The 18,526-nt window shown below is 44.2% G+C and overlaps 1 protein-coding gene across 1 annotated transcript in view; it reads right to left on the bottom strand.

The window, feature by feature from the left end:
* Positions 1 to 5,611: 5,611 nt before the first annotated feature.
* FBXO32 (F-box protein 32) overlaps positions 5,612 to 18,526 on the bottom strand; it is a 37,200-nt gene continuing 24,285 nt past the window's right edge. Inside the window, exons 4-8 of the mRNA XM_008582690.1 lie at positions 16,380 to 16,473; positions 15,374 to 15,558; positions 8,437 to 8,619; positions 6,941 to 7,084; positions 5,612 to 6,542 (exon numbers count right to left, since the gene is read on the bottom strand). Coding sequence (XP_008580912.1) covers positions 6,453 to 6,542; positions 6,941 to 7,084; positions 8,437 to 8,619; positions 15,374 to 15,558; positions 16,380 to 16,473 — 696 coding nt within the window. The 3' untranslated portion in view covers positions 5,612 to 6,452. The remainder of the gene's footprint in view (positions 6,543 to 6,940; positions 7,085 to 8,436; positions 8,620 to 15,373; positions 15,559 to 16,379; positions 16,474 to 18,526) is intronic.

Genomic DNA, 18,526 nt, shown 5'->3' with positions numbered 1-18,526 from the left:
AGTTTCAACATAACTTCCTTGGAGTCTGTGTTAAACAGGTTCCCCTTCTTTTTCTGTATTATTCTGTATCTCTGAAAAACTCTTAACTCCTTGTCTATTCCCTTCATAACATTTATTACAAATTATTTTTTTCTACTTTTTTTTTGTCTTTCTCACAAGATTCTAAATTCCATTATGGCAAGGTCTATTTCTGTCTTGTTCACCACCCTATTCCCAGTACCTTGCACAGGTCAAGCATCTAGACCTGTTCCATAAATGTCTGTTGATGAATAAATTGATATTGACTTCAAAATTCTTTATTCCCTGTTCATTCTACTATACAGCTAGTATACAGAAATATCCCACTTAAACATAATGCTGTTTTATGGACTTAGGTTGATATTCAGCAACAAGCTTATTTTTCAATGTATTCCTGGAAATCTTACAATAATAAGTTCCTGGGAGAAGGAATATAAATCTCAATAGGCAAAAGATAAACATATTTGGTATGATAAGAAGCCAACTTGAAGTGACACACACCAAAAATGCACCAGTGTGTGTTGTTGGAAAAACATTTATTGCAATTCAGTGTCAAAAATTTTTTACAAAAATATGCCACCGTCTGGTACAAACAACTATAAAAAATCAGTTCATCATGCAAGAAAAGTGTGCAAATAATTTATACAGAAGGACTCAACTCACACAATATTAAATAAACATCTTTGCATGTAATTGGTCTAACCTTATACTTTTAGTTACAATGTTCAACCCTCTCTAATATTTTTCATTTTAAAAAAGTACATTAAAGCTTCTAAGCTTAGGACATAAACTGTTATACACACCCCTGTTAGACAGGGTGATTGGCACTTAGTAGAATAAAAGACGGCGCCAAGGGTTCCCAAGTGTAGAGCTTGGAGCCTTCTGTTTAACAGACTTGTGCATTGTTAATTAAACAAACATATCTACACTCAAAGACAGAAAAAGTCATGTTCAAACTCCACAGGTAATGTTGTAGGAGATGGAGTTTCAAGAAGTTCAGAATTTTGGAGCAGCCATCCATTTGGAGCCGTATGGAGCAGGGCCTAAGGTTTGAGAGATTTTTCAGGAAGTTCTGCTTGCTGAGTGAGTTCAAGGACACTTTGAAAAATTCCCAGCGACAAAGTCAAGAACATCATGGTCCCTTGCTCCTTGCTGCCTCATGGAATAATCCCTCTTTGCTTAGTGAACATGAGGTTTGGCAGAGAGTGAACTTCCACTGGGACAGAAACTCACTGCATCTCACACTGGAGTACTGGAGGAGGGGGACATGGAGAGGATGGACTCAATGTACCTCTCCATCTAAGGGGAGGAAACACCTGCTTGGTTACCATCAGAACCTCTTCTAGAAAGCACGCCACTGCTCAGCCATTATCTATTTTTATAAGGGCTGTCTTTGTAATTAAAATGGAAGTATCCAAGGAAAAGGTGAATTTGTCAAAACATGCTATTTACTTTACAGCAAGCAGGCTGTACTCACTAGAATGTCTTACTCATGACAGAGCAGAGGTCTGTAAAAGTGTTGAGTGGCTCCTTAACTTTTCCAGTAAGAATCAGGGACTTAAAATGTTTGGAAAAGTTAACGGCCACATGCCCAACACTGGGCAGTCTCCTGTGCCTTCCACAGTGAAGGTCTTGAGAAGAATCAAGTCAGAGGTCACGGGTGTCCAGCTACACCAAAGGGTGCTTGGGGTGGGGCGCAGGGGTGCACATGGTCAGGCCTCAGAAAGCCCCAGGGTTATGCTCAGCTTTGCCACTGAGTACCAGGTGGGCTGAGGCAAGTCTCTTAAATATTCTGGACCCACTTCCTCATCTTGAAAGGCAGAAGGAGTGTCAGACTTCACCACTAATGTCCCTTCCAGGTCTAAAGTCTTGTTTAGGAGTTTCCTCCCTTTGAAAAACCACAGCGTCTACAGAAAGCAGCAAATTTAAAGGAACTATGACCTTGTTTGTTGAAGCTATCAAGGACCCAAGATACATCAAAGGGCAACATCTCTGCATTTGCCTAGAGGTTCAGGGTGTTTCTGAGGTCTGTTTAAGCGCTAATAGGATTTTAGGCCAGCATCCAGTCAGAAGAGATGGTTCACAGACTCAGATAGTTGGAAACAGATAAAAAAACAACAGATGTCAACATAGAAAATGATGATAGAGTTTAGTTAAAAAAAATTCACACATAAAATTACAGTTAAAAAATTCACACATAAAATAGAGTGTTTGCATAGCAAAACATCATTGCCCTACAGCCTGGCAGAAAAATATAAACTCAGGTGCATATTTTATAATAAACATTGTGTTGAATGCTAAGAATGATACACTGTTGAACTTCTCTGGAAATGACTTACTTCCTTTTAAATCACACCACTTGCTTAGACAAATGAAACTCCAAGCTCTTTCTCTTTTCCCATATACAAACAACAGAAACAAGGAAGCTCTGTTAACAGCAAGCTCCTCATAGGAAAGGGTTTGTGAGTTCACAAAAATGAGAACTGTGGCAATAACACAACACACACCCACTACCTCGCTTCACAAGCAAGGACAACTTGCTCTTGTGTTGAAGTTTTGCAGTGTAAACCCAGTCCATCTAAAATATCTCCTCTACGTCACTTTGATATAAAATTGATCATCACTAAACAACTATCACACAACTGACACCTTGTAACTTTTGTTTGTTTCTGCCACCCTCCCTCCCATTCAGCTGACTCATCTGCTCAAAGTACCAGCGTTGAGTGATAGTGCAATCTAGTCTAAAATGTCCTTGGGCTCTTTTCTGGATCTTTCTATAAAGTGAGCACTCCTAAACTTCACGTACTCTCCTTTTCCCAAATGCTGGGCCTTACTCTCAAGAGACTCAAGGTTTACTGCCCATAAACCTTTGAGTTGGACCAAATCATAACTGCCCTGGACAGAACTCTTTCCTTCTCTAGAAGTCTGAATTACTTCATATTTGACATCAGTTTTGAATTCTCCTCTACAGGGTTTAGAGAGGGGGTAGGTAGATACAGCAAAGAGAGTAGAGCATTCTATCTCTTCCAGCAATTTCCATTGTCAGGCCCCTTCTGGCTTCTAGACCAGCAGCTCTGAAACAGGGATTCTCCATGCTTTTGTTTTATAGGTCAAGTTGACCTGGGAGGGTTTGCCAATAGAAATTCCATAGGCTATTAGTGCCCAGAGAACAAGGATTTTCTTTTTAACTTATTTTACTTATATGTGAGGCTCTGGCCATGCCTGACAGATACCACATGACACTAACACAGATCCTTTTGCCTGCTGTGCTCTTCCCATTGTCCCCACGCAAACCCCGCCATCAAAGACATGCCATTTCTATTCCTTTCTCTCTCCCTCTCCACCTGCCATTTCCTTCCTTATTCTCCTCTTCCAATGAAAGAAAATCATAAATGTTGGTTTCTTTTTTTTCCCTTAAAAAATTTCCTCAACTCTGTCAAGCACCGCCTCCAGTAACACCAAAGGACATGGGGGGAGCCCATGGGTGCCATCTTGGTAACCATTTCAGAAAACTATCACCCCCTCACTTGGGGTAGGGTCACCTTGCACAGATGCATGACGTTGCCTGGGGTGTGATGTGGAATCGCCTGCACTGCTGATGGTCTAAATGAGGCTGGTTTGCTCGTTTTGTGCTAATAGCGCAAATCAGGCAGTATTTCTGGAATCGCAAACCTCAGGTACCAAGGAGTTTCTACCTCTTCGATCAGCACCAAGGGGCAGAGGTCACGAGTTGGTGGGAAGACCATGAACCCCTAAATCTAAAAAGGTCACTTGGAGCCAAAGGTTCCAGAGCTCTCATAGCAATGGCAGACCCAGCTCTACCCCACATCTTTTTTTCTTCTTTTTTATAAAGATGACTGGTAAGGGGATCTTAACCCTTGACTTGGTGTTGTCAGCACCACGCTCTCCCAAGTGAGCGAACCGGCCATCCCTATATAGGGATCCAAACCGGTGGCCTTGGTGTAATCAGCACCACATTCTCCTAAGTGAGCCATGGGCCGGCCATCTACCCACATCTTTAAGGAAGCTGAGAAATTTGAGAGAACCTAACAATTATGGAAGAAGTAGCTTTTTATTCAATGGTCTAAACTCTGCATTCTCAATGTGAAGTTGCTTCAGGGGGAGAAGGAGATTGCAAAATAATAATAATAATAGCAACTTTGGTTTTTGGCCCTTCAAAGCTCAACCTTACCCAACAAAATCTTATTTATTATTATTATTATTTTTTTTTTTTTTGGTCTTTTTGTCTTTTTCCGTGTCCGGCAACGGATCGCAACCCTCAGTGTTGCCCCCGTACCGGACCGGGGACCGGCAACGGGATCGCAACCCTCGGCGTTGCTCCCGCGCCTCGCTCAGCCAGTGAGCGGGAACCGGTCTGTATGTGGGATCCGAACCCTTGGTCGGGAGCACCACCGCGCTCCCAAGCGGCGCACTATCCAGTGCGCCACCGGGCCGGCCCAAATCTTATTTATTATAATTTGTAATTTTTCTCAGTAGGAAAAATTTAAATTCAATTCAATTTTTTCTTTGAGGGATGATTTAAAAATATTGAGAAATCCTGGTGTAGGCACAAACATGGCACAGTGAGGAGCTTTGAATGATAATTTCTCTTCAGAATGCTGATACTTGGGTTGCATGCCATGCAGGCAAGGGGAGGATGGGATGCTGCATCGCTAGCTTGTCCCTCGCTTTGCTTCTGTACATGCTTAACCATCTGTCCCCTCTTCCCCATGACCCCAGTGGTCAACCCTTACTGATAGATCCACTGTTCCTCAACATGACTGTGAACCAAGTTCCTATTTCCACTTCACTTGTTTGCCAAGGGCATGCAGAATGGCAACTTTATTTGGAAAAGAGAAAAGCAAACACAACTGCAAATGTATGTACATCATTGTAGAAAAGCAACATTCTATAAAAAATAAACAAAAACATCCCACACTCCCTCCCAGGAATATCTGACAATTAACTCATTAAGTCCTGAGATCTTCCTTCCACAGCTACCTACTGATACTTGCCTGGCATGATCCCCAAAGAGTTGTACATTTTAACTCTATGTTTTAGCTACCCAGGCCTGAAGCAAGTTTAAGATGCCTCCCTATGTGGCTGGAACTCCAGGCTCTCTTTTTTTTTTAAAAGATGACCGGTAAGGGGATCTTAACCCTTGACTTGGTGTTGTCAGCACCACGCTCAGCCAGTGAGCGAACCGGCCATCCCTATGTGGGATCCGAACCCGGGGCCTTGGTGTTATCAGCACCGCACTCTCCTGAGTGAGCCACGGGCCGGCCCTCCAGGCTCTCTTTTTAATCACCATTGCAAGAAGCCCTAGCTCAGGTTGACTGAATTTTGGTGTTGGACCTAAAGAGAGCAGCTCATCACTCACAGCTCATTACCCAGCCAAGGGGAACAGTAGCCAGTAAACGTTTAATGGGCTGATGTGTGAAACTTGTCTTTCAAGCCTCAGCACTTGGGCTCCAGTCATTCCACAGACATATGCTTATCCATGAAGATACCCAAGGAAGCCCGGACAAGCCAGCAAGTTAAACAAGAATAAGGAAGTCTTCACAGCTATCCAGTGACTAATTCTATCTTTTCTGCGGCAAGACTTCCTTTGGGATTGTTTTAAATTGGCCTCTGTTTCCCCAGATGAAAGGAAAAAAGGCACATGTACTTTGGGGTTGTTCTAGGAAAGAAGCAACTCCAAAGAGCTCCCAGTACTCCTAAAAAGGAAGTCTGAACAAGACGAGCGTTGCTTCCAATATCCCTTTCCATTTTAAATCACTTTTTATAGTGATGAAAACACTTACAAGAAAAGCAGACACTGCCTACTGGATAATGCACGTTGTCAGAGGGAGTGCTCTAGGCTTTTAGAGGTAGACCATTGTGTGGTGTCTTCGTAGGCCCTTTGCCCAGGAAGGCTAACGTGGGGGCTGATCTATTACCTTTTCAAAACAAACCCCAAATCAAAACCAAAAGCCCAAAGTTTTCTCATATGTAGCTTTTCTTATTCTTTTCTTTTCTTTTTTTTTCCCGAACAAATTTTCACATTGTAAACAAAGAGTGTTCTATCTCGTATTTGAATTTTGCCTTTTTCTTCCTAGGGAACATAAAGGAGTTTCTGAGAACACCAAGAAAATTCCCATTTTTACTGCAGAAATAAAATTCTTGCCCTTATAGTCTTGCTGGCAAATGGTTAGAAAACAAGTTTATTTACAGGATTTCTGCTTTTCCATACCAACCCTAATGGGAAGTTCACATTCTTAAATTCCCAGTCAGCAACAAAATGCTCCCCTCCAATGTCTTCTCCATGACTTATCTCAGAAGTTTTGAGCCAATGATTAAAATGTACACTATTTACAAATGAAGCGTCCAAACTCTGTATTCCCGGCTATCCAATTAGCAGGGGACCCTTCTGAAGTGTTGTTATGTGCTGGGATTCAGAACTTGAACAAGTTGATAAAGTCCTGGGGTGAAAGTGAAACAGAGCAGCTCTCTGGGTTATTGGCGGTGCACGGATGGTCAGTGCCCTGCAAGGGAACATCATGGTTAGGTTCAAGTTCTCAGAGGCATCATGCTCGCTTGTGGCACCATAAGACATTGCCCAACTTCAAAACAACAGTTCTCTGTCAAGAATTCCACAGGTCTGCAAGAACTAAAGAGCTGTGAATTTGCATGAGCATGTGTGTGCACCTGTGCACACAGAGATAGGAGAATTTGGGAGTAGGTGGATTGCAGAAAAAAATAAACCTAAGAGGGTGAAGGAAATGGAGGTCTTTCTCTGTCCGTCCCCCTTGCCCGAGAACTAAATCAGTTTCACCCTGACCCTCAGCTGAGGGCTGCGAAAGGTTTTGGCCTCATGATGCGGGCACTGGTGGCTCTTAGGGGCTGGGCTAGGGGTCTGTGGCCACCACTTTGAGACACATACCTTCCAGGAAAGAATGTGACAGTGTTTGCAAAGCTGAAGGGTGTCTCCATACTGCTCTTTCCTTGGGTAACATCGAATAAGTTTAAAATACATCTTCTTCCAATCCAGCTGCCCTTTGTCTGACAAAATTAATCGCTTGCGGATCTAAAAAAAATTAAATGAATCAAAGAAGTTGCAGTAGAGTTCATCAAGAAGATGGTTTGTGGTTTTCTGGTTCTGAAACGTATTGCTCCCACCTTTTCCTTCTCCCCCACCTTTTAAAAATATCTACCCTACAATAGCCAGGGGAAAAACTGTCAAGATATAAAGAAATATCTTCTCAGCTCTCCCCAATTATTATTATTTATTTATTTATTTATTTTTCCTTTTTGTCTTTTTTCGTGTCCGGCAACGGATTGCAACCCTCAGTGTCGCGCCTGTACTGGACCGGGACCGGCAACGGGATCGCAACCCTCGGTGTAGCACCCGCACCTCGCTCACTCCCTCAGTGTCGCGCCTGTACTGGACCGGGACCGGCAACGGGATCGCAACCCTCGGTGTAGCGCCCGCACCTCGCTCACTGGGAACCGGTCTGTATGTGGGATCCAAACCCTCGGCAGGAGCACCACTGCGCTCCCAAGCGGCGCACTGTAGTCCACCGCGCTCCCAAGCGGCGCACTGTAGCAGTGCGCCACCGGGCCGGCCCAGCTCTCCCCAATTAAATAATAGCTTTTAACCAGTCTTTAAAAGAAACAGGTGGCTGGCCACATATTACTAGTGACTTTTACTAAATTGCATTCAGATGTTCCCTTACAGTTTAGGCAATCTCAATAAACAACTTCAATCTTTTCTTTGCCATAGACTTGAGTGATTATTGCAGGTAGATGCCATAACTGCCTGGCACTGTGGCTCTATTTTGTATCTAAATATTAGTGGCTTCATGAACAGAACTTGTTGAACTCACACATCTATATAAAGAAATTGGGAAAAAACCCAACAAACTGGAGGCAGCATGATGAGGGGGAACAGGGCTAGAGTTGGTGTCTGAAAGCCCAGATTCAAGTTCAAAACCAGTTTCTTCACCCTGAGAGCCACTTCACTAATTTGCATATGTCACAGCCATTTGTGGCGTTAGTCTCTTCATTTCTTCAAAGTTAGCACAATACCTACCCTTCTCTTACTTTAACTGTAAGGTATCATAAAAATGTAAGTTATTTTATTATAGAAAGAAAGAATAGGTGCCAATTTATAAATTTAAGTTGTAAAATGCGAGTATGTTAAGAATATAAGTTTTTTGTTTTTTTGTTTTTTTCCCCATGAAAACTACCTGGAAAAAAAAAAAATCCCAACTCACACACTCATCATACAGAAACTACTTAGACTGTTGTTTTCCAGTCAAACCAGGAAGCCCTGGCATTGGGGGGCACCCACACCTCCTGCTTGAAAAGGATGCCAAGAAAGCCTGGCAGGGGGCAGAGAAGGGAGGGCAGAGAGGAAGGCCCAGGGGCCCCACACACCTGCCGCTCCGAGAAGTGGTACTGGCAGAGTTTCTTCCACAGCAGCCGGTCCTCGCTGAGCACATGCAGGTCGGGGGCCGCCTGGCCCAGGCTGACCAGGTCCCGCCCGTCACTCAGCCTCTGCATGATATTCAGTTGTAGGCACAAAGGCAGGTCAGTGAAGGTGAGGCCTTTGAAGGCAGGCTGCAGAGAGAAGGATGACAATAGGTCGGGGGTCGGAGAGTAGCAGTTCAGCAGGCGACACCCTCCAAGGATGCAGCTGTCCCCTCGTCCTGCACCCTCAAGCCAGTTTATGATCAGAGGTCAAAAGCATTAATTCTCCCTACCCTAAATGCAGAAACAGGACCCAGGGCCAAGATTCACAAAGAAGTGGCTTAAGCTGAATGGTGCTAGAGAGATTTTCCTAAGTTTCACAAAGCTTCGTGCTTTCACTCTTAAAGATTCTCCCAGGAGCACATGCTGATTCCTGTGCTTCACTTGGTTCACTCAGTTACAAGATTTGCTGTGTATCCGAAGGCCTCACTGCCCCGGATGGAGTGCCTCTGCCTGCCACCCCAGCCTCCTATCCCACTGGCCCCCTCGTGACCTCAGATCACTCCAGGTGGGTTTCTCACTGGCACCTAAATACACCTGGCTCACTTGTCCGTGATGCCCTCCCCACCGACCCCAGTCCTCTCTGCCCGTCCAAATGCTGCCACTCCTCAGATCCAGTTCAAACCCGCTTCCTCTGAAAGGCCTCTGCATTTGTGACTCCTATAGGCCTTACTTGTCACTCCTTCCTACAATGCCTATGATCTCTTTCTGACACTTCTTGCAATACCACCCTTTTTCCTATGCAATGTAGCCCTTTTCCAAAAGAAACCTGAATGGAACATTTCTGCTAGAACTTAAGCTCCATGTAGGCAGGAATTTTTATCTTTTTTCATTGCTGTGTGCCAGTGTCTAGAAAAGTGCCCAGCACATAGTAGGCACTCCATAAATATCTGTGGAATGAATGAAACCCAAATAATTAAATAGGTAAACAACAACAATAATACAAAGACCCTACACTGGTGTGTATAGTGTGGTTATGTGTGTGTACGTGTGGTGTGTATAATGTGTGTATGTGTGTGGTGTGTGTTTATGTGTGGTGTGTATGTATATGTATGGTGTGTATGTGTGTACTGTGGTGTGTGTAATGTGTGTGTATGTATATGTGTATACATGTGTGTGTGGTGTGGTGTGTATGTATATGTATGGTGTGTATGTGTGTACAGTGGTGTGTGTAGGGTAATGTGTGTGTATGTATATGTGTGTATACGTGTGTGGTGTGTGTATATGTGTGTGTGGTATGGTGTGTGTGTGTGTGTAGTTTGTGTGTGGTGTGGGTATGTCTGTGTGTAGGGTATGTGGTGTGTGTAGTGTGTTTGCATGTGTGTGTATGGTATGTGTTGTGTGTGTGTGTTGTGTTGTATGTGTGTAGTGTGTGTGTGGTGTGGGTGTATATGTGTGTACTGTGGTGCGTGTAGTGTGGTGTGTGTACGCATGTGTGTACTCGTGTGTGTGGTGTGTGTGTGTGTGTGTAGTTTGTGTGTGGTGTGGGTATGTATGTGTGTAGGGTATGTGGTGTGTGTAGTGTGTGTGTATGGTATGTGGTGTGCGTTGTTGTGTTGTATGTGTGTAGTGTGTGTGGTGTGGGTGTGTATGTATGTAGGGTATGTGGTGTGTGTATGTGTGTAGTGTGTGTGCGTGTATGTGTGTTGTGTGTGTTGTGTGTGTGTATGGTATGTGCATGTGTGTGTTGTGTGTGTGTATGGTATGTGGTGTGTGTGTGTGTTGTGTTGTATGTGTGTAGTGTGTGTGTGGTGTGGGTGTATATGTGTGTACTGTGGTGCGTGTAGTGTGGTGTGTGTACGCGTGTGTGTACATGTGTGTGTGGTGTGTGTGTGTGTGTAGTTTGTGTGTGGTGTGGGTATGTATGTGTGTAGGGTATGTGGTGTGTGTAGTGTGTGTGTATGGTATGTGGTGTGCGTTGTTGTGTTGTATGTGTGTAGTGTGTGTGGTGTGGGTGTGTATGTATGTAGGGTATGTGGTGTGTGTATGTGTGTAGTGTGTGTGCGTGTATGTGTGGTGTGTGTGTTGTGTGTGTGTATGGTATGTGCATGTGTGTGTTGTGTGTGTGTATGGTATGTGGTGTGTGCGTGTGTTGTGTTGTGTTGTATGTGTGTAGTGTATGTGGTGTGGGTAGTGTGTGTGTGGTATGTGTGGTGTGTGTGTGTGTGTGTGTGTGTGTGTGTGTGTGTGTGTGTGTGTGTGGGATGGCTGGCCCAGACCCCTTTGGCCTAAGCTCCACCACCCATTGAGGCGTCTGTATTCAAACCCAGGGATCCACAGAACATTCTCCAGGAGGTTCTGCCACATCCCTGAATTTATATTTAAGCTCCTTATTGTTTTAAATTTTGGTGAGGCCATGATACCTCAGCCAGACCGACGTCGTTGAAGGCAGAGTGTAATTTTGTATCCCTTACAGACTAGCCCAGCACAACTTTTTGGAGTGCCTACATGGCCTGGTGCTGGAGTGGCTACCATGAGCTCTTTAGGCTGGTGAGAGACCCAGAAAAATAAGCAAGTAATCATAGAACATGGTAAGTGCTGTCACAGAGGGAAGCACAGAGTGCTGTGGGGACAGTCTGCACACAGGAGGTCCTCCATGATACTGGCTGATATGTCTTGAACAGCAACAGGGTGCTGCCATCTGGATAAGAAGTCAACTAACCATCTGGGACTGTGGTTCCTTGTCCTTCCCATGCTAGTTCTGAATGAGCTCTTGATTCTGGACAACTGACATTTTTAGCTTAATGTTGTTACCCCTGGGAGGTCGCAGGAAAAAAAAAAGGGGATGAAGAAACCAGCTCAGGGGAAAATATCCCGGGAATGGGTATCAATTTCCCTCCTCAAATCCTTAGGGAATTAAATTCTGTATGAAGCATATCAAAGCCCCCACACACAGGGGATTCCAGGGGGACACTGTCTCATCAATTTGCTCCCGTGTTTCCTGCACATCGTGGGATGGCGGGCAGTGTTGAGGGGTCCTGGGTAGGTTGGACTACTGAGAAAAACGGGAGGTGGCATGAGAAACACATCAGACAGACAAGCCGCAGATCGGGATCCCAGGGACCCTTGGGAAGTCTGGGTCCGTTTCCCCATGTCCAAAATGGATGGGTTGAGAAGGCTCCGAAGATCCCTTCCAGGTCTAACAATCTCAGACTCGGGCCACTTTAGCCTCTGATTTCATCAGAAATATCTATGACTCGACAATTTATATTTCTCAGTTCCACCTCAGGCTGCTGGGCTGACCTCTCAACCGTTTGTAAGATGCAGATCTTTGCCTGACCACAGAGGCCCTAGACCTATTTGTCATTTATCATCTGCTGCTGATCATATGAGCTAATAAAACTGCCATGAGATTTTCTTTTTGTTTCCAGCACTTCAAAGCCTCTACTTTTTTGGTTAAAACTCCCAGGCCAATTATTACATTAACTCCTATTAAAGGCAAGTCCACTTGGCAGAGTTCACTCTGTCAAATTTTCAAACCTGAACTTTTCCAAAATCCTTGCCCAGACCCCATGCTGAGCTCTTCCTTCTGATAAACAGTTAACTGCTTGCATGCCTTCTTTTCAAATGTAAACATGTAAAAGAAAAATAAGTCACTCTTGCTCGTCCAATCAAACATTTGGCTAAAGTCCATTTATGTCTATTGTGTCCACCCCTCACCCCCACATGCTTCCCACAGCACACTGTAATTATATTTGATTCCTCCCCCTACAAATTAGTTCTCTTATTTTTTTCCTTCATCCTTTATTATGTTAATTATTTTTGCCAATTAAAATTGGCTCTGTAAAACTAGATATGAAAATTTCAAAGGAAAGCAAGATTATATGCTAGGGAGATACTGCTAGAACTTTGGCAAATAGAAAACATTTACTATAAAAGTTCACCTTAATATTTTCATGTAATAACATACTTCTCTTTGGGCCAAACTGTTAAAGAGTAAGTTTTAAAATATAGTCCAGACTGAAGTAATTAAGTTCCCTCTCTCTGTTTCTCTCATCTCTTTCCTCTGGAGAGTTGGGCATTGGTGTGAAAAGCTCTTCAGGGCTCTGTGGGTTCCAGCACAGACAGCTCTCAGAATAATGTAGCTCAGAGCCAAGGAGGGTTGGGACAGAGGACATGAGGGAGAAGGGTGTCACGGTTAAAAGCTCAGCCTTTGCAGACAGGCCTGGGTTCAATCCCCTAGCCACATCCTACCAGTTGTGAGGCCCTGGCCAAATTATTCTCGACTACTCAGTCTGATTTTTCTCATTTATAAAATGAGGAAAAGCATATGTTACAGTGTCGCTGGGTAGAGCGGATATGAGATAACGCACAGAAGTACTTAGTGCAGTGCCCAATAAATATTAACTATTATAATGACTCCTACTTATAATTATCCACTAGATGAGTTAATTAATACACATAAAGGACAGAGAAGAGTGTCTGTGCAGAGAAAGCCCTTAATAATAACAACAGTCACCAAATTTATAATACTCTGCATCAGGCACTGTTCCAACTGCTTTCTATGGGTTAACATATGAAATCTTACACCAGGGCTATGAGGTAGGCATTACTGTCCCTATTTGCTAAATGAGGAAAGTGCGATATGGAGAGATTGGATAACTTGTCCCCAATCCTGGTCATCACGTCCATAATACAGGGCAATAGTTTCCAATTGTGTTCCTTTGAACGTTCAACACATATTTCAGGCAAGCGGTGGGAGGGGACTTCCCTTCAACCATTCCTTCGTTCAGCTAAAATTTACTGACTGCCTCCTGCTCTGTGCCAGGGACAGGGAAGAAGACGGGCAATGTCCTTTCTTGGATGGAGACAGAAAAGTGCATGCCCATGAGATAATTTCAGATCATAACAGCTGCTCTGAAGAAGGTGATGTGATAGTGGCTTCGATAGATCGGATGGTCAGGGAAGGCCGTGAGCTGAAAAGCCCCAAGGTAGGACCATGCTCAAAGGGTACAGAGAATAGCTTGGTTTGGCTGGAGCGCCTTGAGCAGAAGGGAGAATGAGATGAACTTCAGTGTTTGATCTCTTCTGCATGGGATTTCATTGGATTAAAAAGGTTTTTTAAAAAAAGTTAGACCATTGGATAAATAGTTGGAAGAAAGCTGGGTTGAAAAAAAGTTTGGAAACCACTGATGTTAAGCAAGCTTTGCCATTTTTGGAATAAGGAATCCAGGATTCTTGCCTCAGCTCTGGCCCTCATTGCTGTGTAATGCTGGGAAAGTCAGTGGGTTTCTCTGGTCTCCACCCCACGAAGGGTAATAGCAGCTACAATAGCTACCTCCCAAGAGTGTTTGGGGATCAATGAAGGGGAGCTCCAAGGAAGGGAGTCCAGGGAAGTTCAAGGTACGGGGCCAGCTGTGGCCAACGGGGCTCCTGAGAGGTGGGCAGAGGGAAGAGTCAAGCTCGGGGTAAGTGTGACCATCTAAATGGGGTTCCACAATTTCTGGAGGGAAGATGCTCTTGAGACAAATGGGACTTGCTCATTTATGACACTGGCTGGGTAATTTTTTTCTGGGCTTAGACAAAATGGTAAGTATTAAGTCCAGGTCACAGAGAATGCCAGAAATCAGACAGAAAGTGCAAGTGGGTTTTCTGTGAGAGATAAGCTAGGAATTTGGGTCTCAAATTCACATTGTCAAACTATGCCTACATCTGAGAGATGAGAATTAGGTAAATTACTAGAATGAGTCAGGTGAATGTTCATAATAAACACTCACGTTCTCTTAAAATAATCAAATAGTTGAGATAGTTTTGAAAGATGACCTGCACTTGTGCTCTGCTCTGTGCACGCGTGTGTGTCCGTGTGTGTGGGCATGTGAGTGTGGGTGCTGTAGCCCAAGTGGCTTGAAGGAAGTCACATAACTCCGAGGCTTCTAATTATTCCCTCTGTTTCAGAGCTTAAGGAACTAAGGCACAGAGAGGTCATTAGCAGTAAAGTCAAGGACATGCATTTTAAAAACTTCATAGGGTAAAATAGTTATTTAAAAGAGGTCAAAGAGGTTTCTTCGGGCTACCTCTCTCGATACGGGGCAGTCCCTTTATCAGCCCGGGCCCCGGAAACCACTGAAGACAGCCACGGTCAGTGATTAGATAAGTAAGCAACGTGCTACATGAGCCGCTCGAGTGTCTCTGTCCATTAGCGAGCCCCAAGAGATTATACCAGTATCCTTCCCACTTTTTTTGTGTTCCTTAGTCCTCCTGCTCACCATTAAGAGGACAAGAACTGAGAGCCAAGTTATGTTTTCAAAGCCAAAAGAAACTACTGATACAGACAGCCACGCTTCGCTGGTAACCCAGGGCTTTCCCCATCCCGCCACTTGCAGTGAGAATCACTGCCCATCTTCCTGCATGCATGTTCACCGTCTTTCATCAAAGGCTTCCTTTGTTATATAACTACCAAGAATCGAAACTAGAATTTTAAGATGCTCGTACCAGTTCTCCGAGCCACCGCCTTCACAGCTCTATTGTCTTCAAGGCAGCATCCTGAAGCTGCAAACAACCCATTTTTTTAAATGAGGAAACGGGCAAAGAGAGATCTCTGAACCCCACCAAAGATTTCAGCAGGATCGCCAGCATCTCCCCACAAGGCAGGTTTCCCAGTTTTCCCACGATGCTTCAGTGGGCTGTCACCTTTCACATTACTTTGCTCTTGTTTTGCCAAGTTCTCCCCACCCTTCCTTTATCAGGAAGTTTCCCAGCCCACCCTCAGCACCGGGATCAAGCATGACATCAGAACAGACCAGACTCTCTCACCACTAGGGTGGATGTAAAGTCCTGGTGAGGCCATCTAGCGTCTCTGCAGAGCAAACAATGGCTGGGATGGGGCTGGGGAGTTCCTGCTTACCCTGGTAATCTGGATGTTGTTCAGCTGCTGCTGCCAGTGTAGAATTGTCTCCATTCGATATACCCACATGTTAATGTTCCCGACTAACACAGACTTGCCGACTCTTTGGACCAGTGTACACAGGGACGTGTAGAGGGTCTGGAGTAGTTCCCTTATTAGTCTAATGTTTTGCTGGTCTTCAAGGACTTGAGTGGGGAAGAAAAAAACAATCAGAGTTATGATACCGAAACACCCTGTCTTTTATAAGTGGGCTTTTCTTCTCCGTTTTGCTCATGTTACCCGGGCACTGCCTCTGGGGACATGGTTTTCTTTCTTGCCAGTGTTTACTCTACACTTGGCCCAACTCCTGCACTTGAGGTTAACAGGTAGAATTTCCACTATGTAGGTCCCCCTTTGTTCTCTTCCTTTGTTTTCTATAAAGCCCCTTTCTTTTTCATGGTCCCACCAGCACCAATGGCTCGCCTGATCAGAAAGCCATTTCTTTTGCCCAGCAGTGACATCCCTTTTAGATAGTCATGGAAAGAGCAGTTCCCAGGGTTAGGATCTTGGGTTCTAATCCTGTCTATCTGGCTTTCTGTGTGATTATGGACAAATCACTTCTCATGACCCTTAGTTTCCTCATGTGTACAGTGAGTCAGTTGAACCAGATACCTAAGGTGACTTCCAGTTCAAATAGTCGATGAATCTATTCTCCTTTGAACACAGCTTAATTTTCAAGGAATCTGGAGTCTCAGTAGCCAAGGTTGGGACAAGTGTCTACATTGAGGAGCTTATAGTGGGGCACACGCACGATCCCAAAGAAAGGACAGGAGGGTGATGGTCTTGTCCTTTGCCATGGGCATGAGGTACACCCCTTTCTGAAAAGGAATCTGGCACCTTTGAAATGCAGGTGGAGTTATTCATTTCCGTCCACTCCCATTCCTTTAAATCTAATGAGATGTCCACTCTATTGGAAAATCCATCTGTGCATCCCCATGCCTATAAAAAGGGGTGAGAAACAGCTCACCTTTCAGTACTACTTTTTCCAAAATGTTCATGAAGTTCTTTTGGGCGATGCCACTCAGGGATGTGAGCTGTGACTTTGCTATCAGTTCCAACAGCTGTGGATAAAAATAGAAGTTGCCAGGCTCAGAATACAGAGATATTTTTCTCCTCTAATCTTCACTTTTGAGTCACATGACACATAGATACAGACTGACGGGGAAAGAGAAATGGCAGGCAGGGCCACAGTGCAATAAAAAGCAGATGCTCAAAGCAAAAGACAAATGGGGCTAATCCAAAACCCAGGAATCAGGCTGAATATTTCATTGCTTTTTCTCTTTTAAATATAGAGAGTTTTGGCTTCAGCCAGGACTAATCCAATCTACTTGTCCTACTTGGGCAAGTGAAACTGAAGGGAACAAAACCTCCTGTGACCTGTGAATGTCTGGGTTCTGCATAACCACCCCCCATGGGAATTCTTCTGCCCCCACTTGAACTTCTCCCCCGCCCCCGGCACTGACTGCTCTCAAGGCACCTACAGCTCATGTTCACAACCACGTGCACTTTCTGAACAAGTGATGATTCTCATCCACATATCTCCTGCTTATGCAACATTCAATAAAGATGTCTATTAATTGGATTCTCTCATTGCACTTAACTTTCTGATGCCAATCACAAGAAGAGAAAGAAACTCAGGGATGTGTGGTATATTCACTTAACTCTACTTAGAGGCAGTGATGTCTCTGTGGCTAAGAACTAGGATCCTTGTAGCTCTTAGTCTGGGGTTCAGGTCTTGATTTGGCCACTTAGCTCTGTGATTATGAGCAAGTTACTACATTTTTTTGGTACCCCAGTTTCTTCATCTTTACCAACAGCCTTTAGAGTAGACAAGATTGTTCTGAGCTTTAAATGAGAGAATGCACGTAAGGCCCTTTGCATTGTGCCTGGCACAAATCAGGTGCCACATAAAGGCTGGTTTGTTTTTTGAAGGGGTATGGCCCATTCCTACAACCCCCATTAGGGCCAAAAAAAAAAAAAAAAAAAAAGTAACTGAAGCTGGTATTCTTAGTCTAATCTTTCTTTCCTTCTACAGCAAAATTCTTTACAGATGTGGCAAGATTTAAAAAGCAAATCAAAAATTCTATTGCTGAAAAAGAAACTTTGGACTGGAAAGGGTATTAGACATAATCTAGTTTAACCTGCTTAACCAATGAGCAAAGTGAGGCTCGAGAGACTAACCTGTACAAACCCCTCCACAACCAGTGACAGGACTCAGCAGAGTCCTTCTCAACACAGGGAAACGAAAGGGCACGCTTCATGCTTTCAAAGAGTTACCAAACAAAGAGGTTGATAGAAAGTGAAAATAGTTAATTTCATCAGAACCTACCAGGTGCCCAAGTAAAACTAACTAGACTTAGTAAAGTAGACTTAGCAAACCAAGACCCTTCCTTTATGTGAAATCTGGAATCTCTGCTCCTAGGAGACTTTTTTCTTTTTTTAAAGATGACCAAGGGGATCTTAACCCTTGACTAGGTGTTATCAGCACCACGCTCTCCCGAGTGAGCCACAGGCCAGCCCTTTCTAGGAGACTTTTTAAGAGAGTTTCATCTCCTAGCCAGGCCCTGGCCCAACTTCATTTCAGGTTAATAAATACTGAGTATGACACTGTGTTGGGCGCTGGAATCAAGGCTGAGTGAAGAGGCAAGTGAAATATTAAAACCTGTGTTGCAGAGGAGAACTGAAACTTTTGGACCAATGCCCCAGGCAATTCAGGGCACCTCTGCTTCCAAGGCATTTACTTAAAAATTTTGTCCCTGTGGAGCTCTTTAGGAGCCTGTCAAACCACACACAGACTTTTAATTTCCTGAACATAATTTTACTTTAAATTGAGGGAAAATAAAAAGAATCCCTGAAACCAAAACCCCTTTTCTGCCTGGCTTTATGTATCTTTCACACACGCAGGGACAGATGCGGCCACCTGACTGGGAGGAGGCGGTGAGGCTGGTTTGTTTCAATTAGCACTGGGGATCCGAGGTTGGAAGTTAGGAGCTGACTGAGTGTCTGCAAAGAGAGGTGAGAAATCAAAACACCAGTAGAGGCCACGTCCATGGTTGCTGACCACACCGAATGCTCTCTACTTGTCTGGTTTAGCTCTGCCACCAACCAGCATGT

The sequence above is a fragment of the Galeopterus variegatus genome, unplaced genomic scaffold (assembly GCF_000696425.1).
Source record: "Galeopterus variegatus unplaced genomic scaffold, G_variegatus-3.0.2 Scaffold94, whole genome shotgun sequence".
NCBI classification, from domain to species: Eukaryota; Metazoa; Chordata; class Mammalia; order Dermoptera; family Cynocephalidae; genus Galeopterus; species Galeopterus variegatus.
This window is presented reverse-complemented; position numbering and strand designations above follow the sequence as displayed.